Source organism: Anolis sagrei, chromosome 4 (genome assembly GCF_037176765.1).
Source record: "Anolis sagrei isolate rAnoSag1 chromosome 4, rAnoSag1.mat, whole genome shotgun sequence".
Classification (NCBI taxonomy): Eukaryota; Metazoa; Chordata; class Lepidosauria; order Squamata; family Dactyloidae; genus Anolis; species Anolis sagrei.
In genome coordinates this window covers 110,660,673-110,686,399 of record NC_090024.1, presented here as the reverse complement: position 1 = coordinate 110,686,399, position 25,727 = coordinate 110,660,673, and the positions used below count along the sequence as shown (strand labels likewise).

Below are 25,727 nucleotides of genomic sequence, written 5' to 3'. Positions count from 1 at the left end.
CGATTCCAACCGAACCGAACCATGCCTAGTAGGCACATGTGATGGGATGAAAGAATTTGAAACAGGACAATTGGAGATCGAAATGTACTATTGCCTTTGCTAGATAGAACATTCCCCATGCTTCTCAAAGTTCATGTGACAAGGTCACCCATCCTATATTTGAGCATTTTATTTCTCCTACCTAGGTGTACTCTCATACATTTAACAAAATTCATTTCTTTTGATTTTGGCCCAAATCTGCAATCTGTCAAAGCTATTTTAAATTGTGATCCTTCTCACCTGGGCTAAAGGTATTAGCTCCCTCACTCCCAACAAGCACCCTATTCTGTCATCTAAGTTATGTATAAAGGTGTTGAAACACCAGACCAAGGACTGAAACCTGAAGCATTCCCTAGTCACTTCTCTCCTGGATGAAGAGCAGCCATTGGTTGACTGCTATCTGGTATGTCAGCTATTTACAAATCTGCATATCAATAGCACTGTGGGAGGAATTTATTAAAAGCCTTACTATGGTCAAGATATATGAGCCACAGTCTTCCCAGTAATATAAACATTGGCTATTTGTATGCATTTCACTTTAGGGATTTTCTTCCTTCGTCCTATTACATTCATGTCACCTTTAAATGTCAGGTCATTTTAAAGTTTCTGTACATTCATCCTTGTTTCTTTAGATACCATTCACTTTTTTCCAAATCTACTGTATTTTCTGTGCATACAAGACAACTAGGGGTATTAGACAACCCCCAACTTTTCAAGATAAAATACAGAGTTAGGTACATACTCGCCATTTAAGACCACCCCTCTTCCAATACTATACCTCCACCGCCCCCACCGCTCACCTCCTCCGAAGGCCACTGAGCTCACCTGGGCTCAAGGAAACTCCCCTGGATGACAACTCCCAGCAGCCCCGGATGGTGTTGTGCCTTGGATGTCCTCGCTGAGGCATTCTGGGAGCCATAGGAGTCAGGGAACTATTGCTCCCAGAATGCTTCAGTGAGCACATCCAAGGCACACCGCCATCTGGGGCTGCTGGGAGTCATCATCTGGAGGCTCCTCCTTGCGCCTCTGGATGATTCCCAGCAGCCCCAGGCTGTGGTGTGCCTTGGATGTGCTCACTGAGGCTTTCTGGAAGCCGTAGGAATCCAGAAACTATGGTTCCCAGAATGCATCAGCAAGCACATCCAAGGCACGCTGCTACCCAGGGCTGTTGGGAGTCGTTGTCTGGAGGTGCTTCCTTGCGCCTCTGGACAACTCCCAGCAGCCCTGGCTTACAGCGTGCCTTGGATGTGCTTGCTGAGGCATTCTGGGAGTCATAGGAGTCTGGGAACTATGGCTCAGCAAGCACATCCAAGGCACACTGCCATCTGGGGCTGCTAGGAATCATCATCGGGAGGTGCTTCCTTGGGCGTAGTCAAGCCCAGTGGCCTTCAGAAGAGGTGAGCAGCGGGAGCAGAGGAGGGCCTTGAAAGTAGAGCATAGAGAGCAGTGGGGGCCACGGGAAAGCCCAGCGGGCCATCACCCCGGCTGGTCTTCGTGGCAATGAGACCTGCTGCTCCTCCTCCCTCCGCCCTCCTTCTCGTCCTCCTCTCTCCTCTGGCCATGCCACTAAATGAGTTGGATTTTATTATTTTCTTTATTATTATTATTATTATTTTGATTTTGATTTTGATTTTGATTTTATACCCGGCATACTAGACAACTCCCGACTTTTCATAAGATTTTCCAGGGTTAAAAATACTGGTCTAATACGCTGTAAAATATGGTATTTAAAACAACAACAACAACCCGGCATCAGGATTCTCTTTTATTTCAGCCTTTTTGACCATAGGATCTCACGCAATATTTCCCTAATGTATTGAAATCAGCTTTCTTCAAGTCCAGAGCCTATGCCTGTATGCATTTGACTTCCTCTCTCCTCTGCATAACAAATTTTAAGAGAAAATGGACACTCCCAGACACTATTTCCACTCCATTGGCATATTTTTTTCCCTTTGGTTAGGACTGAATCCAAAAGAGATGATCTCTTTGTTGCCTCTTCCAAAGAAACTCTCCCTGCACCCTTGATGTTTTAATAGAAGGCATGCTTCTTTATAGAAAAATCTAGCAAATGAATGGTGCTACAGGTGAAGTGGAAAACAACCACTTTATGAATACAGACATTGAACCTGAAAAATTTAAAGGATATAAATTACCATATCTTACACACATTCTCTTCTAGCAGTGATGCATTCTCTGTCTAGTTACCAATTTATCTAATTGCTTAATGCATATGCAGCAACTTCATGCCATACCTTCTCTGGGCAGTGCTCTTTCCCAACCACATGAATATGCGCTCTGATGTGCTTAGATTTGGAGATCCTACCTCCACCTGTGTAGGTGGAGAATTGACTTATTTACAGTGCTGTAACTGGTTTGGAGTTCACAAACAGCACTTGGCAAAGGAGCAAGAACTTCGATCCCATCTCCTTTGAACAGGACAATGCCTTTTTTACAGAGCTTGGTTTCAATTTTCACGTCTGTCACAAGACGTGCAATGTACATTCCTGCATTGTTTGTTGAACGTTCTCTGCTTGCCTATAGTGCATTCACAAAAGTAGACTTTCCTGTGGAAGGGAGAGACCCTATAAAGCTCTGGCTATATCATGTGGGAACAATCTATGCATTTCAATGGGTAAGCATCAAAACATCCTTTCCTTTCCTTCCTTTTCCTTCCCTTCCCTTTCCTTTCCTTTCCTTCCTTTTCCTTCCCTTCCTTTTCGTTCCCTTCCCTTCCCTTCTTTTCCCTTTCCTTTCCTTTCCTTTCCTTTCCCTTCCCTTCCTTTCCCTTCCCTTCCCTTCCCTTCCCTTTCCTTTCCTTTCCTTTCCTTCCCTTCCCTTCCCTTCCCTTCCCTTCCCTTTTCTTTCCTTTCCATCCTTTTCCTTCCCTTCCCTTCCCTTCCCCTCCCCTCCCTTCCCTTCCCTTTCCTTCCCTTCCTTCCCTTCCCTTTTTTCCCTTCCTTTTCCTTCCCTTCCCTTTCCTTTTCTTTCCTCTCCTTCCTTTTCCTTCCCATCCCTTCCCTTCCCTTCTCTTCCTTTCCCTTCCTTTCCCTTCCTTTCTTTCCTTTCCCTTCCCTTCCTTTCCCTTCTCTTCCTTTCCCTTCCTTTCCCTTCCTTTCTTTCCTTTCCCTTCCCTTCCTTTCCCTTTCCTTCCCTTCCCTTTCCTTCCTTTCCCTTCCCTTCCCTTCCCTTCCCTTCCCTTCCCTTCCCTTCCCTTCCCTTCCTTTCCCTTCCCTTCCCTTCCCTTCCCTTCTCTTTCCTTCCTTTTCCTTCCCTTCCCTTCCCTTCCCTTTCCTTTCCTTTCCTTTCCTTTCCTTTCTTTTCCTTCCTTCCTTTTCCTTCCCTTCCCTTCCCTTCCCTTTCCTTCCCTTCCCTTCCCTTCCCTTCCCTTCCCTTCCCTTCCCTTCCCTTCCCTTCCCTTCCCTTCCCTTCCCTTCCCTTCCCTTCCCTTCCCTTCCCTTCCCTTCCCTTCCCTTCCCTCCCTTCCCTTCCCTTCCCTTCCCTTCCCTTCCCTTCCCTTCCCTTCCCTTCCCTTCCCTTCCCTTCCTCCCTCGGATGTATTACTGCAATTGTAATATCTGCATCTCACACTTGTTAGAATGAGATTTCATGTTCTTAGGAACAGCTAATAATTGGTAAAACTAGTAACTATTTCTCTTTGATGAATTCCAACTGAAAGACAGATTTCTATCCACCCAACAGATGATGATGATGATGATGATGATTATGTTTATTTATACTTTGCTTTTTCTCTCCACAAGGAAACTGAACAACTAATATTGTAGCCAAATTACAAGAACTTGTGTGCCTAACCTCTGGTCTACATAGTGGGATACCATCATAGTAAGAATTTTGAGAAGGAAAAATAGCAATGTGAAGTTACACGTTTGGATGCCATTCTATTTAGTTCACACAGTACTTTGTTGATAGTACGTATCTGGTGTAAGCAAGTCAGGCACACTCTCTCGGTGCCCCAGGAGGGATAAGTTCAAGCAACAGCAGGTTTAAAACAAACTTACTGAACCAGTTTGTTGACATGTGTGTGTGTATGTGTATGCAGAATTTAAAGTATTCTCATTATGATGATGATAATTGAGGATGCTTTTATATGTTGGGACTTTAACATCTGGATTTCCTTTATTTAATAAAAAATATATTATTTATAGAATTGCTGTTGTAATTGTGAAATGCTGGCAATTGTTGGTTTATATTCTGTCCTTCCAATGTGGTGTTGTTAGTGTCAGCATGGTGTAGTATAGAATCCCAGAACGGCTTCCGCCCCTCCAGAGAAACCGTGGACATGATCTTCACAGCACAACAGCTCCAAGAAAAATGCAGAGAACAAAACCAACCTCTGTACATGGCATTCATTGACCTTGCAAAGGCATTCGACACAGTGAAACGCAGCGCTCTCTGGACCATCCTTCAAAAAATCGGGTGCCCAAACAAATTTGTGAACATCCTGTGGCTCCTCCATGATGACATGATGGCAACAGTCTTGGACAGCAATGGCTCCCAAAGTGACCCATTTAAGGTGGAATCGGGTGTCAAACAGGGATGTGCTATTGCCCCAACTCTATTCTCCATCTTCATTGCTATGATACCTCACCTTGATGACAGGAAGCTTCCCACCGGAGTGGAAATCATCTATCGGACAGATGGCAAGCTGTTTAACCTCAGCAGACTGAAAGCCAAAACCAAGGTTACAACAACATCTGTTATAGAGCTCCAGTATGCTGATGACAATGTTGTCTGTGCGCATTCAGAAGAAGATCTACAAGCCACTCTAAACACCTTTGCAGAAGCATACACGAAGCTTGGCCTGTCACTGAACATCGAGAAAACCAAAGTGCTGCTCCAGCAGTCACCAGCCATCCCCTCCCAAATGCTAGAGATACAGCTTAATGGTGTAACGTTAGAAAATGTTGACCATTTCCGCTACCTTGGCAGCCACCTCTCCACCAAAGTCAACATCGACACTGAAATACAACACCGCCTGAGCTCCGCGAGTGCAGCATTTTCCCAAATGAAGCGAAGAGTGTTCGAGGACCGGGACATCCATAGGGATACCAAGGTGCTTGTCTATGAAGCTATTGTCCTCCCAACCCTGATATATGCCTGCAAAATGTGGACTGTCTACAGATGTCACATGCAACTCCTGGAACGATTCCATAATCGCTGCCTCCGGAAAATCCTGCAAATCTCTTGGGAAGACAAGCGGACAAACGTCAGTGTGCTGGAAGAAGCAAAGACCACCAGCATTGAAGCGATGGTCCTCTACCATCAACTCCGCTGGGCCGGCCACGTTGTCCGGATGCCTGACCACCATCTCCCAAAGCAGTTGCTCTACTCTGAACTTAAGAACGGAAAACGGAATGTTGGTGGACAGGAAAAGAGATTTAAAGATGGCCTCAAAGCCAACCTTAAAATCTCTGGCATAGACACTGAAGCCTGGGAAGCCCTGGCCCTTGAGCGCTCCAGCTGGAGGTCAGCTGTGACCAGCAGTGCTGCAGAATTCAAGGAGGCACGAGTGAAGGGTGAAAGAGAGAAACATGCTAGGAGGAAGGCACGTCAAGCCAACCCCGACCGGGACTGCCTTCCACCTGGAAATGCCTTCACTGTGGGAGAAGATGTGGGTCAAGAATAGGGCTCCACAGCCACCTACGAATCCACAAGGAAACCCATCATGGAAGACTATATTACTCGTCCAACAAGGGATTGCCTAAGTACTAAGTAATACACTGACCATTCAATCAGCCCTGCAATGGTTAAATGCCACAATGGGGCTGATCCAGCTCATCCCATAGAAAGTCATTTTACATAGCTTCCACCTTGGGTGAAGCAAATCCAGGAACAAATTGTGACTGTGGCGCAGCTGGCTGGGAGTCAGCTGCATTAAGATCACTACTGACCGAAAGGTCATGAGTTCGAAGCCAGCCCGGGTCAGAGTGAGCTTCCAACCAATTTTGTGTAGCTTGCTGTCGACATTTGCAGTCCGAAAGACAGTTGCATTTGTCAAGTAGGAAATTTAGGTACCGCTTATGCGGGGAGGCAAATTTAACTAATTTACGAAGCCATAAAAATCTCCAGCAAGCATGCAAAGAATGAGGAAGTACTTCATCAGTGTCACAAATTGTCGGTGAAGGGACAGCTCCCCTGGTGGCCGGAATACCTTCAAGAAAAGCTGGAATGTGAAATTGCCTTTCTGTCTATCTATATATGTTGGATGTCTATGGCATTGAATGTTTGCCATGTATTGTAATCCACCCTGAGTCCCCTGCGGGGTGAGAAGGACAGAATATAAATACTGTAAATGAATAAATAAACTAATTCCTGAAGGGCCTGTTGAGACAGTTGGGTCACCCTGGGCTCCCCGGGCTCAAACAGCCCACTGATAGGACATGGTGATTCCTTCCATCCTCATTTATCATGTCATGGCAGGCTAGAGCCACAACACAGACATCTATCTTACCCTCAGGAGTCTTCTTGTAAATATCATGACTCAAGAAGGAGGCAGGGAGGAGGGAGAGGGGAAATTGCATTAGGTTCATCTTAAGTCAGAAAAGGCATGGCCCGACTTACCGGGCCAAGGATGTTGCGGTGCAGGGCGTCCCCCACCACCATTCTTGCCTCAGGGGGGTTTCTTCCTCCCAGAAGCTCCCTCGGATGGTGGGAAGGTTTCCCGCCGGCGGGTCAATTGACCAATGGACAACTGACCACACCTCGCTGCGGGAGAGGCCTGAGCTGGCCTCTCCCTCTCCGTGGGCAGCCTATATAGGGCTGCCCCAAGCTCCCCAGCAGGCACTGTGCGGTTTATGTTTTCATCGGTGGTTAATTTTTGTTGTTGTTTACCGTGTCCTGGTTACCTGTTAGCAGTTACTTGTTTGTTTTATGCTTCTTGTCACAACTCCTTGTTGGCGTGGGGCATGGGCCCTGGATCTGGTTTGGTACCTTCCCCTAGCGAAAAGGGGGAATGCCTGGTGGTCCCTGGGGTGCCGAGTTGCGTTTGCCCGGTATTGTGCCGGCGGCACCCTGGCTTTTGCAGTATCGGACAGCAGTGGGCTGCCTGATCGTGATCCAGGACCCATGCTTGGCTGCCAACCCTTGTTCCTGTTATCAATAAATGAGTTGTGGCCATTGTTCATCCCAACATCATGTGTGAGCGTACTCCTTGGGTTGGTTGTGGGAGGTGTATCGCACTTGCACACGCAAATGACTTGAAGGCACACAACACAAATAAGGCTAATATATGCTATTCAATATAGTATAAGATTCAGGACCATATGTATGTATACCGATCCTCCAACTAGCATAGGATATGGCGCACAACCTTTTTGGGATGGAGTGTATACTCCTTGTGAAGCTGCAGGAGGAATGACTCAGAGTAACCTCAACTGGGAAGCTATTTTCTGAAAATAGCAGACCCAGCTGCCATTATTCACTTTTCGTAGCTCAGGACAGAATTGTTGCAATGTTCTCTTTCACAAACGATCCATATATAATACCTTGAAAATTTTAATGGGTGTAAAATGGTTGCTTCTTACAGTTGTTTCAATTTGCTTCTCTCATTTCATTATAGGATGTTAATCCCCCTCCTCGGGCAAACAGTTCCTGAGAGCACTTTATGTACAAGCAGTGAAAGACAGCCCCTGTTTGTGGGTTTACTTACTAAAGAAACAGAGCATCAAGGAAAAATGGATAGGAGAAAAGAGGGGGAGAGCAAATCATAGCTTATTAGATGAAGCAGTTGCATATTTCTCTACTTCAATCCCCTGGAATGGTTGCCAGGGGTGAAAGTAAGGAGGGGAGCCAGGGGGCCTTTCAGAAGACCTGATGAGGGTTTTTTGGGCACATTGCCACAGTGTTACTTGATCTCCATTGATCACTTGCCAATTTTGGTAGGTTGCATGTTCCTTTATGTAAAGCCTTAAATGGCTTGAGGTCTTAGCTTGCCTTGCTTATACTCTTCCCCGAATCCTTTTCTTGAAGTTGAGCAAGTGTACCAAATTTCATCATCTACTGAACTGTGTGTATATATATATAGGAGGAATAGCTTCTTCTTTTTTCTTCAAGGCATCAGGTCCATGTTATATTCTTTCCAAAGATGCTCAATTCTAAAAACCATAAGTTACAAACTGAACACCTAGCTTTAAAAAAATCTTGGCTGAGAGCTGTAGGTTGAGAAGTGCTCAGAGGAGAATCCGATGTTTAGAGATTAGGATTCGGGAGTAGAGGCTCTAAAATCCAAAGGGGAGCCCAAAATGTATTTCACTTTTCAAGATGGAGAAAACCCCTATTTATCTATTTCACTTCACTTCACTTTATAGGAGTCCCCGGTGGCGCAGTGGGTTAAACCCCTGTGCCAGCAGGACTGAAGACCGACAGGTCGAAGGTTCGAATCCGGGGAGAGGCTGATGAGCTCCCTCTATCAGCTCCAGCTCCTCATGCAGGGACATGAGAGAAGCCTCCCACAGGGATGATAAAAACATCAAATCATCCGGGTGTCCCCTGGGCAACGTCCTTGCAGACGGCCTATTCTTTCACACCAGGAGTTACTCCTGACACGACAAAAAAACAACAACTTCACTTTAATTAGTTTAATTAATTAATTAATTAATTAGTCGCTCTCCACCAAGGTACTCCGAGTGACTTACAATTTAAAATAGCATTTACACAATATAAAAATATTCAACATAAAAACATACAACAGTGACTATTTGGCAAATTAGATCTGATCACTTTACTTAAATGCACAACCAAACAGCCAAGTCTTGAGTGCCTTTACAAAAGGTCGCAACTCCGATATTGCTCTAATGTATGGAGGCAATGAGTTCCACAGAATTGGAGCATAGGTCGAAAAAGCTCTACGCCGTGTAGCTTCCAGGTGTACCTCCCTAGGGCCCAGTATGTATAGGAGATTTTCTTGGGTGGATCAAGGTAACCACTGATGGAAAAAAGGAATGAGGCGATCCCTAAAATATAAAGGTCCTTGGCTATTTTGAGCTCTAAATGTCAGGATCAGTATCTTGTAAGAGATCCAATGCTCTATTGGTAGCCAATGCAGTTGTTGTAGAATCGGTGTAATATGGGATCTTATAGATGATCCCGCTAGCAACCTGGTCACCGCATTTTGGACCATCTGAATCTTCTGAGTTGTTGACTTCGGAAGGCCGGCATATAAGGCGTTGCAATAGTCCTAGTGGTGACTGTTGTGTGGATTACCGTTGCCAATGCTTCTACCGAAAGGTAGGATGCCAATTTCCTTGCCTGGCGAAGATGAAAAAAGGCCTGCTTATGGCAGTGATCTGGGCCTCCATCGTCAGCGATGAGTCCAACACAACCCCAAGGCTTTTAACAGTGGAAGACGGAACCAGAACTTCCCCATCGAAATCAGGCAGAGACTGGATTAATTCTGGCGGCTGGCCAGGCCAGAGTATCTCAGTTTTTGCAGGATTCACTTTTAGTCTGCTTACTCGCATTACTCCGGTTCCGGCATGGTGGCGAGACAGCTGGAATTGCAGAGCTGCTTGCCCTAACTTGAATCCGAGGGAATCCCACCCCTCACCCCTCACCAAACCATCTATAACTGAGGGGAGAGAGACCCCCGAGCCTCTGGCTCTTCATAGGGGGGTCGAAAAAGCCGGGAAAGTACCAGGAAGGCAAAGGAAAGAAGGAGAAGGAGAAGAAGGGAAGCGGCCGCCGCCATTATATCGAGGCCGACCTACCTGCGGCCTTGCCGGCCTCCACGACCGCGTTAGGAACAGCTGGCCGGCCAGATCAGCCGCTGCCGCCGCTCTATCGGGCCCTTGCCACCGCTGGGCCATTCTTCCATCGGGTAGTGGCGGAGGCTGCCAGGCCTCCGCCTCTGCTAGTCGCGGAGCCGCCGCCATTGTCGTGGAGCCGCCGCCTGGACTGAGACGCTGCCGCCCTAACTGAGGGGCCGAGCTGGAGTGGGGCCGCCACCGGGCCGCAGCCGCCGCCGGGCCGCAGCTGCCGAAGGGCTGCGCCGCCATCACTGCGGCTGCGGCGGCCGCCATTGCCATCACTGCGGCTGCGCCGCCACCACCATCATCACGTCCGCGGCTGATGTCACCGCGAAGCCGCCAGGCCGCTGCCGCCGCTGCCGCCGTCGGCAAAGAGCATCGCCGCCCGCTGTAAGGGCTGGGCTGCCGGGCTGCCGACGCTGTCCTCACCAGGCCGCAGCTGCCGCCTTTGGGCCTCTAGGCCGCTGCTGGGCCGCCGTCGCTGCTACAGCCGGACGGGACCATCGCAGAGGCTGCGGAGGCCGAGCCACCGCCGGGCCGCCGCCGTCCCATCAGGCCTCTACTGCCGCCACCAGGTCACAGCGGCCACCAGGCCACCCACGCGGCCGCCGCGGCTTTTTACCATCTGCCGCGAGGCCGTTGCGGAGACCACCGCCACCCGCGGGAAGGGCCGAACAATTACCGGACCGACACCGCTGCAGCTGGGGCCTGCCGCTGCCTCACTATTGGGCTGCAGCCGCCGCCAGGCCGCGGCCGCCATTAGGCTACCGCTACCACTGCGGCCGCCGCGGCCACTACTACCACCTGGCCTCTGCGGTCTTTTGTGAGACATTGTATGCCGACCTTCTGTGTAGACCTTGCTAGCCTTCCTGTGTAGGCCTTGGGGAAGATCTTAAGTTTGGGTAAATCTTGTGTAGACCGTTAAGATTTGTATAGACCTGTAAGCTGGCCTTCTCTGCATTACACATATGGTGCATTAACACATATTGTGCATTAACACATACTGTGACCGACCAACGGTGCTGCCCCACCGCTGAGTTGTAATCTCCGGAAGCCTATCCGCTGGTCACCAACCGTCTAAAGTCTCATTGGGGTCATAGCAATATTAGTTAATTACCATCATTATCGTATACGGGTAACTGTATAATATCAACTAGCACCATCCGGTAGTCCTTGTTGTCATTGTCATCATTGTAATAAGAATGATTTATTGCACTCAGGCGCCTGCCATTTGCTGCTAGATTGCATCAGCACTTTCACCTCTACCCTCTCCCTCTGTGCCGCACTTTATACTGCTAACTAGAGCACTTTAGATCTAACACTTGTTCATGGGCTTGAATGTGTGCTGCTGCTAAGTAATTTCGATCATCCTTGCTCATTGCCGGACTGCTCCCGAAACTTTTTGCACTTTAAGGACCTTAAGAACTGGCACTTTAAAATCTGGCGATATTTGCACCTTAAGAACTGGCTAGATTGATACCAACATCCGAATCGCCATTACCCATGTGGCCCCCTGCCCCCCTTTGGATATTGTTTACGCTGCTCTGGTGCGGTGGAGGGGGCGGAGGAGGAGGTGGTCCGGAGCCTGGGATTAAGAGGGTGGTGGGGAGGGGGGAGGAGGTGAAAGGGGGATGCTGGCAAGAATTAACAAGCTTAACAACAAGCATAGGAGAAAACACTCTTACGACTCACAACTGCGGCATGGAGGGGGGGAGATGTTCTATTAGCCGAGGGGCCCCCATAGAGGTCGTGGTGGGAAGGAGGAGATGCGGGAGAAGGAGACCCCGAATTCGGCCTAATTCGGACCGCTTGCCCAAATTAACTATTCCAAATAGGTCTCCTAAGGTAATTTGGTGTAACCAGGTGAGCGGGCCCTCTGGCTTGAAGGTGGTGTTGTTGAACGCCAGATCTGTCAACGGAAAAACAACTTGGATTCAGGACTTAATCCTGGAGGAGCGGGCAGATCTGGCGTGCATCACGGAGACCTGGCTGGATGAAGCGGGGGGCGTAAACCTCTCCCAGCTTTGTCCTCCAGGGTTCTCCGTGCAACACCAACCCAGAGCCGGAGGACGGGGAGGCGGGGTCGCAGTGGTCTATAGAGATTCCATCCATCTAACCAGGAGCCCCATCCCGCAGACCACAAATTTTGAATGCGTCCACCTGAGGGTGGGTGACCGGGACAGAATAGGGATTCTGTTAGTGTACCGTCCACCTCGCTGCACTACAGTCTCCCTACCTGAGCTAGCGGGGGTGGTCTCGAGCCTGGCGGTGGAGTCCCAACGGCTTCTTGTGCTGGGGGACTTCAACATCCATGCCAAGGCAACCCTCACAGGTGCGGCTCAGGACTTCATGTCAGCCATGGCAACCATGGGGCTGTCCCAGCAAATAACTGGCCCCACCCACTGCGCTGGACACACATTGGACTTGGTTTTCTGCCAGGGATGGGAGCAGGGTGGCGGGGTGGAGGAGTTGTCCATCTCTCCGTTGCCGTGGACCGACCACTTCCTGATTAGATTTAGGCTCGCTGCGGCCCCTAACCTCCGCAAGGGTGGAGGACCCATTAAGATGGTCCGCCCCAGGAGGCTTATGGATCCGAACGGATTCCTGATGGCTCTTGGGGAGTTTCCCGCCACCATGGTAGGTGATAGTGTCGAGGCCTTGGTCGCTCTCTGGAATGGGGAGATGACCAGGGCTATTGACAAGATCGCTCCGGAACGTCCCCTCTCGAGTAACCGAGCTAAACCAGCCCCTTGGTTCACTGAGGAGCTGGCAGCGATGAAGCGAAAGAAGAGGGTTCTAGAGAGCGTGTGGCGATCGGATCCAAGCGAGTCAAACCGAACACGGTTTGTGTCCTTTTTGAGGGCATATGCCGCGGCAATAAAAGCCGCAAAGAAAATTTTCTTCGCGGCTACTATTGCGTCTGCAAAAAACCGTCCGGCGGAGTTGTTCCGGGTTGTTAGAGGTCTTTTAACTCCCCCTACGGGTGGGAGCCCTGACAACTCGGCAGCGCGCTGTGAAGCATTTGCTCGGTTCTTCGCAGACAAAGTCGCTTTGATCCGCGCTGGGCTGGACGCCACATTAGATGCAGTCTCTGTGGATGTGACACAAGCACCTGCTTGTCAGATTTTGTTGGATTCTTTTCAGTTTGTGAAACCCGAGGATGTGGACAAGATACTTGGAGGAATGAGGCCCACCACGTCCATCCTAGACCCCTGCCCATCCTGGCTTCTTAAGGAGGCCAGAGGGGGATTGGCCGAGTGGGTAACGGTGGTGGTTAACGCCTCCCTTCGGGAGGGCAAGATTCCAGCGAGCCTAAAACAGGCTATTATAAAGCCGCTGTTGAAGAAACCATCACTTGACCCCACTAAATTGGACAACTTTCGGCCTGTTTCCAATCTCCCCTTTTTGGGCAAAGTCATGGAAAGCGTGGTGGCCTCACAACTCCAGGTATTCTTGGGAGACACGGATTATCTGGATCCGGCACAGTCTGGCTTCAGACCGGGACATGGTACCGAGACGGTCTTGGTCGCCTTAGTGGATGATCTGCGCCGGGAGCTAGACAGGGGGAGTGTGTCCCTGTTGGTGCTCCTGGACCTCTCAGCGGCCTTCGATACCGTCGACCACGGTATTCTTCTGGGGCGCCTTGCAGGGATGGGCCTTGGGGGCACTGCTCTGCAGTGGCTCCGGTCATTCCTGGAGGGTCGTACTCAGAAGGTGTTATTGGGGGACTCCTGCTCAACACCGCAGCCGTTGACCTGTGGCGTTCCGCAGGGTTCCATCTTGTCCCCCTTGCTGTTTAACATCTACATGAAGCCGCTGGGTGAGATCATCCGGAGTTTCGGGGTGCGGTGTCACCTGTACGCAGATGACGTCCAACTCTGTCACTCCTTCCCACCTGCTACTAAGGAGGCCGTCGAAGTCCTGAACCGGTGCCTGGCCGCTGTAATGGTCTGGATGAGGGCGAACAAACTGAAATTAAATCCAGACAAGACAGAGGTACTCCTGGTCAGTCGCAGGGCCGAACAGGGTATAGGGTTACAGCCTGTGCTGGACGGGGTCGCACTCCCCTTGAAGGCGCAGGTTCGCAGCTTGGGTGTGACCCTGGATTCATCGCTGAGCCTGGAGCCCCAGGTTTCAGCGGTGACCAGGGGAGCATTTGCACAGCTCAGGCTCGTGCGCCAGCTGCGCCCGTATCTTGGGAAGTCTGACTTGGCCACGGTGGTACACGCTTTGGTCACATCCCGCCTCGACTACTGCAACGCTCTCTACGTGGGGCTGCCCTTGAAGACGGCCCGGAAGCTCCAGCTAGTCCAGCGCGCAGCAGCCATGTTGTTAACGGGAGCTGGACGCAGAGAGCATACAACGCCCCTGCTGTCCCAACTCCACTGGCTGCCGATCTGCTACCGGGCCCAATTCAAGGTGCTGGTGCTATCCTACAAAGCCCTAAACGGTTCCGGCCCAAAATACCTTGCAGACCGCATCTCGGCCTACGAGCCCACGAGGGCCTTGAGATCATCCGGGGAGGCCCTTCTCTCGGTCCCGCCCGCCTCACAGGCACGTCTGGCGGGGACGAGAGAGCGGGCCTTCTCGGTGGTGGCCCCCCGGCTGTGGAACACTCTCCCTGTTGAAGTTAGACAGGCGCCCTCCTTGATGGCCTTCCGTAGGGGCCTAAAAACATGGCTCTTTGAGCAGGCCTTCAACTGAGTATAGTTAATTGACACTGGAATGATTTAGGACTACGAATTTTGGCTATGACCCCAGGACTTGACGAAGCGGATTTTTAGGATAAGTATATGTTGTGTTGTATTTGTCTGGTTTGTATGTCTAGACCCGCTGTACACTGTCTTTTTGTTGTTGTTCACCGCCCCGAGTCGCCTCCGGGCTGAGAGGGGCGGTCAATAAATGCAATAAATAAATAAATAAATAAATAAATAAATCACTGCTTCCAAACACAGCCTAAAGTTCTCAGGAATCGCGGTTGTCCCAGGTTCGAGACACAAGAGTAGCTGGGTATCATCTGCATACTGGTAGCACTCTATGCCAAAGCTCCGCACCAGTCCAGCAAGTGGCCGGACGGAGATGTTAAATAACAGGGGCGAGAGGATAGCAACCTGGGGAACTCCACAGCAAAGGCAGGAGCTCTCAGAGCTTTGGCCTAACCACTCCACCCTCTGTCTCCGGTCCCGGAGGAACGAATTGAGCCATTTCAGGGCTAAACCTCGTACACCAGACAATCTATTTTGTTTCTTTGTTTAGAATTGGTGGCTTATCTATTAACAGCAGTTTCATTATAGAGCAGATGCACTAGTAGAGTGTTTTACCAATATATCTTGGAGGAATTCCCTGGCATTAGTTTGTAACAGCCGCATATCTTAAATAGAACATGTACAGCATACCTTCTGCTACATCCCATAGAAGTGACCATATAGTTGCACACTTCAATTGACACATAGTATGCCATATCCAGAGGGTTTTGCATGAGTGTTTAGTAACATCTTCCTCATTCAGAGTAACAGGGCAAATAAGAATGTATTGTAGAAGGCTTTCATGGCTGGAATCACTGGGTTGTCGTAGGATTTTCAGGCTGTATGGCCATGTTCTAGGAGCATTCTCTCTTGACATTTTGCCTGCATATATGGCAGGCATCCTCAAAGGCTGTGAGGTCTCACAGCCTCTGAGGATGCCTGTCATAGATGCAGGAGAAACATCAGGAGAGAATGCTTCTAGAACATGGCCATACAGCCTGAAAAACCTACAACAACACAGGGAAGTAAGGCTAAGTCGTGTCAGGGAACAGAAGAGGCTTTTCATAAGTATCCTTGGCAGCTTCAGATTTCTTACCATTAACCTGATTTACTCAAGTCTAATGCATCATTGAATCTAATGTGCACCTCAATTTTCAAAACCCTGAAACCAAAATAGGTATTTGCTGCCAAAATAGGTATTTGCTGCCAAACGCATCTCCCCCTATGAACTATCGCAGAGATTAAGATCCTCCGGAGAGGCCTTGCTCTCTGTCCCGCCATCATCACAGGCGTGATTGGGGAGGTCGAAAGAGGGGGCCTTCTCAGTGATGGCCCCCGGCTATGGAACTCCCTTCCTGGTGAGATCAGATCGGCCCCCTCCCTCCTGTCCTTCAGAAGAGTGGAAAAACTTGGCTGTGGGACCAAACTTTTGGGACAGTGCGATAAAGCAGTGATAGGAAATTTTACCAGGCCAATTAGATCTGATGCAGATGGCCAAGCAGTGTTTTTTAATATTGAAATAAATGTTTTTATTCCTATGTATGCATATAATGAATTCTTGTCCCAGCATTGAATGTTTGCCATGTATATGCTGTGCTTCACCATGAGTCCCCTTTGGGGTGAGAAGAGCAGGATATAAATGTTTTAAATAATAATACATAATACATAAATAGAACTTGCAGTTGCAAAAAGTGCCCTCTTTGTCATTTGGCCATTACAGTTGCTGCCTGCTTAGAATTCCAAGTGGCAGAACACCGAAGCTTCTAGCAATGAAAAAGAAAATCTTGGGATGCACCTATACTGTGGAATGAATCATTTTAATTGCCCCAGCTCAATGCTATGGAGTTATGGGGCAGTGTTTGACAAGATCTTGAGCCTTCTCTTCCAAAGAGGGATGATGCCTCATCAAACTACAAATCCCAGGATTGCATAGCATTGAGTCAAGGCAATTAAATTAGAGATAAAGTCCCTCAAAGAGGAGCTCCTGGTGCATCTCCTGAAGCAACTTCCCCTTTGGTTTGGGCTCAGCACTAAGATGTATGGCATGTGAGGCGAGGGAGAGAGACTGTTTCCTATTTAAAAACCTCTTTGCTGCCTTATACTGATTCAGTTTCTTCTTTTATATTGGCAGGGACTTTCTGTGTACTGTTAAACCTTTGTACTTTATATCGCAGGCAATGAAACACTCTTGTGTATAACCAAGTAACACAGTTTATTTATAACTTCTGGCTCCAACACTTGTGGTTACATTTGTGTTTTGTTGCAATCTTGAGGCTTACAGTCAGTATCATTTACTTGGTTAACTTTTCTGAATAAACTATCAATGTTTCACATTCACAAACATGTTACTTGCTTTACACACTCTTGGCTGAATTATATTCTGAACTAAGGCAACACTAGCCTTCTTTATGTTCCTTAAAACTCGAGCTCTATTTAACTAACTGTTTCTCTATATCAAAAGTCTTTAACACATCTTCATAACTGCTTATTTCTATCAGGCACTCAAAAACCAACTCTCCTCTTCACACACAGATTCCTGTCATTTTCAAATTCCCTCAATCTAACTGCCTCTTTCAGAATCTTGGCTCTGCCCCTTTGGAATGTTCAGCTCTGCTCTCCCCAACTGTCATTTTGGCCTAGCAGCCTTTTCAAATCCTGGGCCTAAACCAATCTGCATATGACCAAGCAGCTTCACATATGCAAATGAATCCTATCTCTGCTGTTGTAACCCTGACTGTACTTATTCTTCCCTATCTGCCATATGCAAACATAGAGCTATACACCAAAACTTTAACACAGAGTAGCAATTTCACTACAGCATGAATCTAAACTCCACCCTAAGTTTGGAGAGATCATTTAGGCAAAAAGGTGAGTGCTAGATTTGAGTAAATACGGTATATCCAAAGGACATAGAGTAGTCAGTGTAGGACTTCCAAGAGTAGGAAAATGCAAACAGTGCTTCACAAACAGGGAGTTTAGAGAACAAAAACTGCACCAATGTAATAAGGGTAGATTGGAGGGTTTGAATTTTTTAAAAAATGGTCTGAAAATCAAAACAAAGATTGGGTATGACATTAATCTGGATTTTATATGGAACTGTGTAATCTTTAGAAGGAGGATTCTTGTTTAAAGAAAATTGATCTCCAAGCTAATTCATTAACCCTTCTCTATAAAACCATTTGAAAGCCATTAATGCATTGTTTTTGGAAGGGGATGAAACTTGTTGTCAGCTCCAACTTGTGCTGACCTTATCTTAGAGTTTGGGTGAGGGAAAATATATATTCAAAAAAGGTTTGTCATTGCCTTCATCTGAGGCTGAGAAAATGTAACTTACCCAAGGTTGATTTCCATGCTTGAAGTAGGATTCACCAAAATCCTAGTCCAGCACACACAGGCTCTCAATACTGGAAGAAATTGATATTCACAGTGCCTTATACTAATTTTCTGATCTACCACTCTCTTTCTCCCTCGCTGTAAAACAGGGGAAGATTTTTGAGAAATTAAGGATCTGTACCCAACTTCAGTTCATCAGATTTCTGTTGAATTCAGTACCAGTGGGGAAGGAGTCAAAGCTCTTCATTGAGGATTCAAGGTTTGAGCATGTGCCAATAAGGATTTACCATCCAAAAACTCCATCTAGTGAGCTAAGAAGAGGATTGATCTACATACATGGTGGATGTGCAGTGGTTGGAAGCAAAAGTAAGATATATCATGGAACTGTAACATTGCCTTTTAAAATAATATGTGATTATGACTGGGAATCCAAAATGAGACTTCCAAGAGTTTCAAGAAGTAATCAAAGAACATACATCACCAGGTCATATTTATATTTGTGGAGTGTGAAGCTGACTGAGGTGCTGATATCTATACATGTCAGAAGGGATCAGCACCTTGGATAGCTTCAGTAAAGCTCAGCCTAAAATTCAGAGGGGATCCACTGCTCCATGTACATGGGAGCCACTCCTTGTAGAATTGACTTCCTACTCTTCTGATGACTATAACGTTGCCATAGTAGTTATAACGCAATCATGTCTATGTCTATAGTGTGAAATGGCTGGAGACATATCTTATTTCATTTTTATTAACAAAATCTATTATTCTTTTAGATAGTTAAACCCTAAATCCAAGTCAATGTAACAGCTCTGCTGCTTTATTTTCCAGTTTCACAGGCACATTGCAGATTTTGTGAGCACCTGTGATGGCAGATAGTACTCCTGATGGCACAACTAATATTTCCCTCTGCCACACAATACCAATTATTCCCAACTCAGATTAGAACCATTGATCCAATGGCCAACTAATAAAATTATCACTGGTGTAAATCTCAGCTAGTGGAATAAAACTGTTGGATAGCAGCCATAATTATTAATATAAATAAAATGTTCCATTGTTGTTGTTGTTCATTCGTTCAGTCGTTTCTGACTCTTCATGACCTCATGGACCAGTCCACGCCAGAGCTCCCTGTCAGCCGTCACCACCCCCAGCTCCTTCAAGGTCAAGCCAGTCACTTCAAGGATGCCATCCATCCATCTTGCCCTTGGTCAGCCCCTCTTCCTTTTTCCTTCCTTTCCCCCCAGCATAATTGTCTTCTCTAAGCTTTCCTTTCTTCTCATGATGTGGCCACAGTACTTCATCTTTGCCTCTACTATCCTTCTCTCCAATGAGCAGTCGGGCTTTATTTCCTAAAGTATGGACTGGTTGGATCTTCTCGCGGTTCAAGGCACTCTCAGAACTTTCCTCCAACACTGCAGTTCAAAAGCAACTATCTTCCTTCGCTCAGCCTTCCCTATGGTCCAACTCTCATATCCATAGGTTACTACGGGGAATACCATTGCTTTAACTATACGGATCTTCATTGCATGTGTTATGTCTCTACTCTTCAATATTTTATCGAGATTGGCCACTGCTCTCCTCCCAAGAAGTAAGCGTCTTCTGATTTCCTGGCTGCAGTCTGCGTCTGCAGCCAGATGTACCATTATTCATTAAATATTATTTTAAACCATTGTTGGAATCCTAGTAGGGTGTTTCCAGATAAGTGGACTCTTGTGTGCATGAAATAGAATTGTGAAGATACTTAACTTTAGTATCAGAGGGGATACTTTGTAACTATGTAGCAGAGCTAGTAAAGGAACTGATGTGTACAATAGGAAACCAACAAGGGAGTTGTTATGCACATTGGGAATTCCCAATGTATATCTGTTATGAATGTTGGCAATTCAATAACTGGGTTTCTTAGCAACTCTGCTACTGCGGTTGGATCTACACTGACTAATAATGCCATTTCAGAACTGAATTATATGGCAGTGTATACTCATATAATCTAGGTCTATGAAGTGCAAACTAATTCATGTTACATGAAAGATCATACATGATTCCAGTCCAGGTTGCAGAATCAGCCCCCTGGTCTCATGCTGCGAAATACCAGCCCCTATATACATTATTTAATAAAAACTCACATTCATAATCAACTGTGAAACTTAACAATAATATTAGTGAAGCTACAGTGGTGAGGACCAACTTGATTTTTAATAATTTTTGTCAATTGATATTTTTCCTCCTAGGAACCTACGAACTTCTATGCCGCTACCTCGCAAGAGAAAGTGATTCGGTAGTTGTGTTTTTAGAGTAAGTGGTTTTATAATGGTAGTGGCTTTTAATGTATGTTTTTGTTTACTGTTTTGATATTTCATTTTTCGTATTTATTTATTTACTTCACTTGTATACCCCTTTTCTCCCTCCAGTGGGGGACTCAAAGCTGTTTCCAACATAATTACGGCAAAATGTAATGCCTACCCTAACATAACACTAAAACAAAATTATCACTTAAATCATAAAACATGACATCATTTACCATTAAAACATGGAATTAAACACATATCAATATAAACATTAAATTGGACCAGTTCTTAAATACACTTCTGGAATGAGCTTCGTGTATTCCAAATAGACTGGGGCGTACTCAGTCCTAATCTTTTTTATATATACTGGTTTTAAACCACTTCATTGGATGTGTTGCAATAGCAAATTCCCAGATTAGTTTAGTGTTTACACCTTATTTTATTTTTCTAGTTATTTAATATTTAATGTTTATTTTACTTAAGTGATATTTGTCTTTACTCTTCTAATGTAGCACAAATCCTATGTAAAATCATACTACGTATTTTTGACATTAATATTGAAATCTGAAATATATACAGAAAGCGTATGACGTTGGGGGGAATTATATTGATCCTCGAGCAGTGAAAGGTTTCATACCCAACAAGCATATTTTCCTCCTATTGGACACTAGTTGAGTGTCATTTGTAGAAGAGTGAGATAGAAACGTAACAAATAATGGATGGCATTCTCTTAGTGGCAAATGCATGTGTAGATTTCATTTGTGCATGTGTATGTTGTTTTGGGATATTGTGGAGATTGGATAGCAGGATCCCATTCTCCTAATGCACCCCTCTCCTGTTACAACCAAAAAGAGAATCATAAAGAAAGAAAATACACTGATATGAGAAATAGACCAATAAATCCACCACTCTTTCCTCTCTTATGTGATCCAGTAACAGATGTAAATGTTAGGGCTGGGCAACCACGGAAAAATTTGTTTCTAAACTTGATTTGTTTTTTGGGGTTTTTTGCGTTTCGATATTTAAAAGAATTCCGAAATTTTTCTTTAAAAAAGTTCGATATTTACGAAATTTCGTAAATTACGAAACAATTATGAAACGATTTCGAAACGAATACGAATCGATTCATTAATGGCGGACGCAACCGCGCAATACGCTAAAAAACCTCCATATGGGACAGGGAGAACTTTTGAAGCTTCCCTCTCCCTCTGTTGTTGACTGTTGGCGTGATATTTATAATTTTTTTTCACTGATTAAACAAACAACAGCTATAAAACTTGCCCCAGACATGCGGAAATAATAACAAAACGATTTCGAAACAAATACAAAACGAATACGAAACGAATACGAAGCAATTACGAAACGAATTGAAAAATTCGTTTCTTTTTTAGATGCTCCTGAATGGTTCAAAATCACTTTGTTATCAAAAAAAATAACGAATTTTTAACAAATTACGAAATTACGAAACGAAACCGCCCAGCCCTAATAAATGTGTTTCCTCCAGCTTTAGATGCCTTCTGCTGAAGTAAGTCTGTAAATGTGTTTCAGCCTGCTTTATCCAAATCATGGGAGTTGTAGTTGAAGCACCCTTTGCAAGAGAAAGCAAAATTATGACTCCCATGATTCCATAGCATTGAGCCATACCAGTTCAAGTCTTGTCAAACTGCATTAATTCAACAGCATATATGCAACCATAAAGAAGGGCCATGTTTTCACATGGATAGGACCCACACCCCAGCCTCATCATTTCTCTCTATTTATTTTGACCTTTGGGCCTTCTACTATTATTATAATACAATAGTATATTGATCTTAATTTTTTGTACATATGCATAACATACCCAAGAATAATGGAAAACGTAACAGGTGTTTTGGAAAGAGTCAAGCTTTAAGAAAACATAGAGAAGGTGTGCCAAAGGTTTCATTCCTGACCATAGACGTGGTAGTTGTTTGAACAAAGAATCAAGGGAAGATAATAATCTTTCCTGAACAATTTGAATGGTTGGCAATGACCACGACCGTAGCCAGGATTTTGATTTGGGGGGAGCTGAGTTTGATTCGGGGGGGGGGGGCTGTGTCTGGGTAACAGAGGGTCTACCCTAGCAAACCTTTTGTAATGTTACCCCAATACCCCCATGCATATGGGATATATTGAGCATGGTGATCAGATCATGATATGAATAAATAATAATAATAATAATAATAATAATCCTTTATTTATACCCCGCTAACATCTCCCGGAGGACTCGGTGCGGCTTACAAGAGGCCGAGGCCCAACATAACAAAAAACAACAGCATAACAAATACAACAATAAATAACTCATAAAACAAGCAGTAAACATTAAACCATAGCAATTAACATTTGACGATAACACCATAACACATTTAAAACTAAGGCCGGACCAATGTAGTAATTAAAAAAAATTAAAATGCTGGGCATGACAGATGAAATTGATAGGTTTTGGAGATAGGTGCAATGTGCAGACAATCTTAAATTTCTAATAAAGTGCAATTGGGACATAATGCTTGGGGTTTCCTATTCTGGGAAGGCACACTGGAGCAACCACGTCTTTAAGCTCTTCCTAAAGACTGCCAATGTTGGGGCCTGTCTGATGTCCTTGGGGAGAGAGTTCCAGAGTCAGGGGGCCACCATGGAGAAAGCCCTGTCCCTCGTCCCCACCAATCACGCTTGCGACACAGGTGGGATCGTGAGCAGGGCCTCTCCAGATGATCCGGGAGATATTGTGTGGGTTCATATACGGAGATGTGGTCACAAAGGTAGGCAGGTCCCAAACTGTTTAGGGCTTTGTAGGTAAGCACCTGCACCTTGAATTGGGACCAGAAAATGAATGGCAGCCAGTGGAGCTCCTTAAACAGGAGGGTTGACCTCTCTCTGTAAGGAGCACCAGTTAACAACCTGGCCACCGCCTGTTGGACTAGTTGGAATTTCCGGGCCGTTTTCAAGGGCAGCCCCACGTAGAGCGCATTACAGTTGTCCAATCTGGAGCTGAATAAGGCATGGGCCACCCTGGCCAGATCAACCTTCCCAAGGTACGGTCACAGTTGGCGCACGAGTCTCAATTGTGCAAAGGCCCTCCCGGCCACCACCGACGCCTGAGCTTCAAGCGTAAGTGATGAGTCCAAGAGGACACTCAAACTGCGGACCTGTGTCTTCAGGGGGAGTGTAACCCCCTGTTAAACATAACTGTTAAGTATAACTGTTAAACATAAACTGTTAAACATAACAGTTTAAATAATGTACCAGCAAGGCCTTCTTGCAGACCACCATGAGAATTTCGGGGGGGAGGTGGGCTGAAGCTTCTCAACCCCCCCCCCCCCGACTACATGACTTAATACTGTTGTAATGATTGATTAGCTGTCGTGGGTTGTCCCAGTCTGAGTAAAGGTCTAGCGAAGGAAATTGTACCATTTTATCAAATGATGCAAACTAGTACTTTTGTTTGCCATTTCAGCTTTCGGCTAGCTCCTGAGCACCAGCATCCAGCCCAGATGACAGACTGCCTCACTGGAACTCTATATTTTATGAACCATGCAAAAAACTATGGAGTAGATCCTAACCGCATAATCCTTATTGGGGAAAGCAGTGGAGGGACACTTGTTTCAACCGTCTGTCGGGAACTGGTGAAAAAAATGCATGTTCCAAAGGTTCGAGCTCAAATCTTGTTGTACCCATTCCTTCAAATAGTGGACCTGTCATTGCCAGCTCATCAGCAAAACCAATTTGGCCCTGCTTTGACCATGAGACGGGCCGCAAAGCTTGCTTTTACCTTTCTGGATGAGAAATTGGACAATGTAGAAGACATGTTGAACAATGCCCACGTTCCTGATATTATGAGGATGCAAATCAAGAAATGTATTAGTGCAGACCTCATCCCGGAAAAATTTAAAGCCCGTGGATACAAACCTCCACCTCCAGTTCCCTTTTCAAAAGAATTATATGAAAAAGTCAGACTGTATGACAAAACATTGAGCTCACCAATTCAAGATGTGGATGCCGTTATACAGCAGCTCCCTGAGACATACATTTTGACTTGTGAATATGACATATTTCGAGATGATGGGCTGCTGTATAAGAAACGACTCGAGGACAATGGCGTGCGTGTGACCTGGAACCATCTCGAAGATGGGTTCCATGGATTTGCATTATTTGTTGATACTGGGATTACTGAATTTGCATGCACGAGATCAGCATTTGCAGACATACTTCAGTTTATTAAAAAGTTCTAAATGGGTGGAGGTGAGAATTCTGAATTTTTCAGGTAGTTTTTGCATGTGTCATGGGATTGGGTGCCCTACTTCCCTGATTTTGGAAGCTAAAGGTCAGTCCTGGGGAATATTTGAATGGGAAACTGCCAGTGAAGATCAGATGATGTGAGTGATATTTCAGAAAAAGTAACTGGGAAATCTACCTCTGGATATTTATTGTTTAAGAAAACCCTATGAAAGTCATGAAACCACCATAAGTCAACTGGTAATTTGAAGGCACACGCACACACATGCAACTGGGTTTGGAGTTTTGTTTTTGAACTTTATTTATTTATTTATTTATTTATTTCGGACACTTCTACCCCGCCCTTCTCAACCCCCAAGTGAGGACTCAGGGCGGCTTACAACCAGCACAATTCGATGCCAACAATTCAACAGATAAAATACATAACAACAATAACCACAATAGTTAAAACATTCAATTAATACAGTAACAACTAAAAAGCCAATCTAGTGGCCAACATTCACCGAGTTCTAAAATCCGTAAGTCCATTCAACATTACCATAGTCCTTTCCAAATTCTGGTCGTCATTATCTTGTCAATCTGCCAGATTACCCAAAGGCCTGGTCCCATATCCATGTTTTCAGCTTCCTTCTGAAGGAGAGGAGGGATGTTGATGACCTAATTTCCCCGGGGAGTGAGTTCCACAGGCGAGGGGGCACCACTGAGAAGGTCCTGTCCCTCGTCCCTACCAGCCTCACTTGTGATAGAGGCAGGGCTGAGAGCAGGGCCTCCCCAGAAGATCTTAAACTCCGAGGTGGGACATAGAAGGAGATACGAATCTCTTTCTCTCTTTCTTTCCCTCTTTCTTTCTTTCTTTTTCTCCTTTCTTCCTTCTCAACATCTTTCCTTCCTTCCTTTACTCTTTGCTTCCATCCTTCTTTCTTTCTTTCTTTCTTTCTTTATCCCCTTCCTTCCCTCCTTCCCTCCCTGCGGGGCTAGGCAGAAACGAACGGCAACGGAAAGAAATGGATTGCTGGTGCAGAGCTGGCGGAGTTTGACAATCAGCTGGTTTCTGTCAAAATTTATTCTTTAAAACAAAATAATTATTTCCTGGGCGTAGGGATCCAAAGTGAGAAAAGCGAGATAACAGTTTAGTTAGGAATTGGGGGTAGAAAAATATGAAATTGAAACGGGGCCGATCCGCCATTTTGAGATTTTAGCGGTTACGGGGGTCCAATAGGAAGGTTTCCATATCTGCGGTTTTAACTGACGCAGATTCGGCCTCCCCGGGATGCCCAGAAGGCATCCCAGGCAGGCCCGCAGCTGCCTGGAGC

The 25,727-nt window shown here is 46.0% G+C and overlaps 1 protein-coding gene across 1 annotated transcript; it reads left to right on the top strand.

The window, feature by feature from the left end:
* Positions 1-2,385: 2,385 nt before the first annotated feature.
* Positions 2,386-24,419, top strand: LOC132772770 (arylacetamide deacetylase-like 4). Its single transcript, XM_060771634.2, has 4 exons — positions 2,386-2,671; positions 18,028-18,244; positions 20,107-20,170; positions 23,636-24,419. The coding sequence occupies exons 1-4, from the start codon at positions 2,480-2,482 to the stop codon at positions 24,408-24,410; spliced, it is 1,248 nt and encodes a 415-aa protein (XP_060627617.2). The 5' UTR covers positions 2,386-2,479; the 3' UTR covers positions 24,411-24,419.
* The last annotated feature ends 1,308 nt before the right edge of the window (positions 24,420-25,727 follow it).

What these genes read in the sequence shown, in the direction of transcription:
- LOC132772770 (XM_060771634.2), top strand. Translation starts at nt 2,480, where the DNA reads ATGCCTTTTTTACAGAGCTTGGTTTCAATTTTCACGTCTGTCACAAGA. An exon ending in CAATCTATGCATTTCAATGG is followed by an intron (nt 2,672 to 18,027) that starts GTAAGCATCAAA and finishes GCTGTAAAACAG; the next exon opens with GGGAAGATTTTTGAGAAATT. An exon ending in TCGGTAGTTGTGTTTTTAGA is followed by an intron (nt 20,171 to 23,635) that starts GTAAGTGGTTTT and finishes TTGCCATTTCAG; the next exon opens with CTTTCGGCTAGCTCCTGAGC.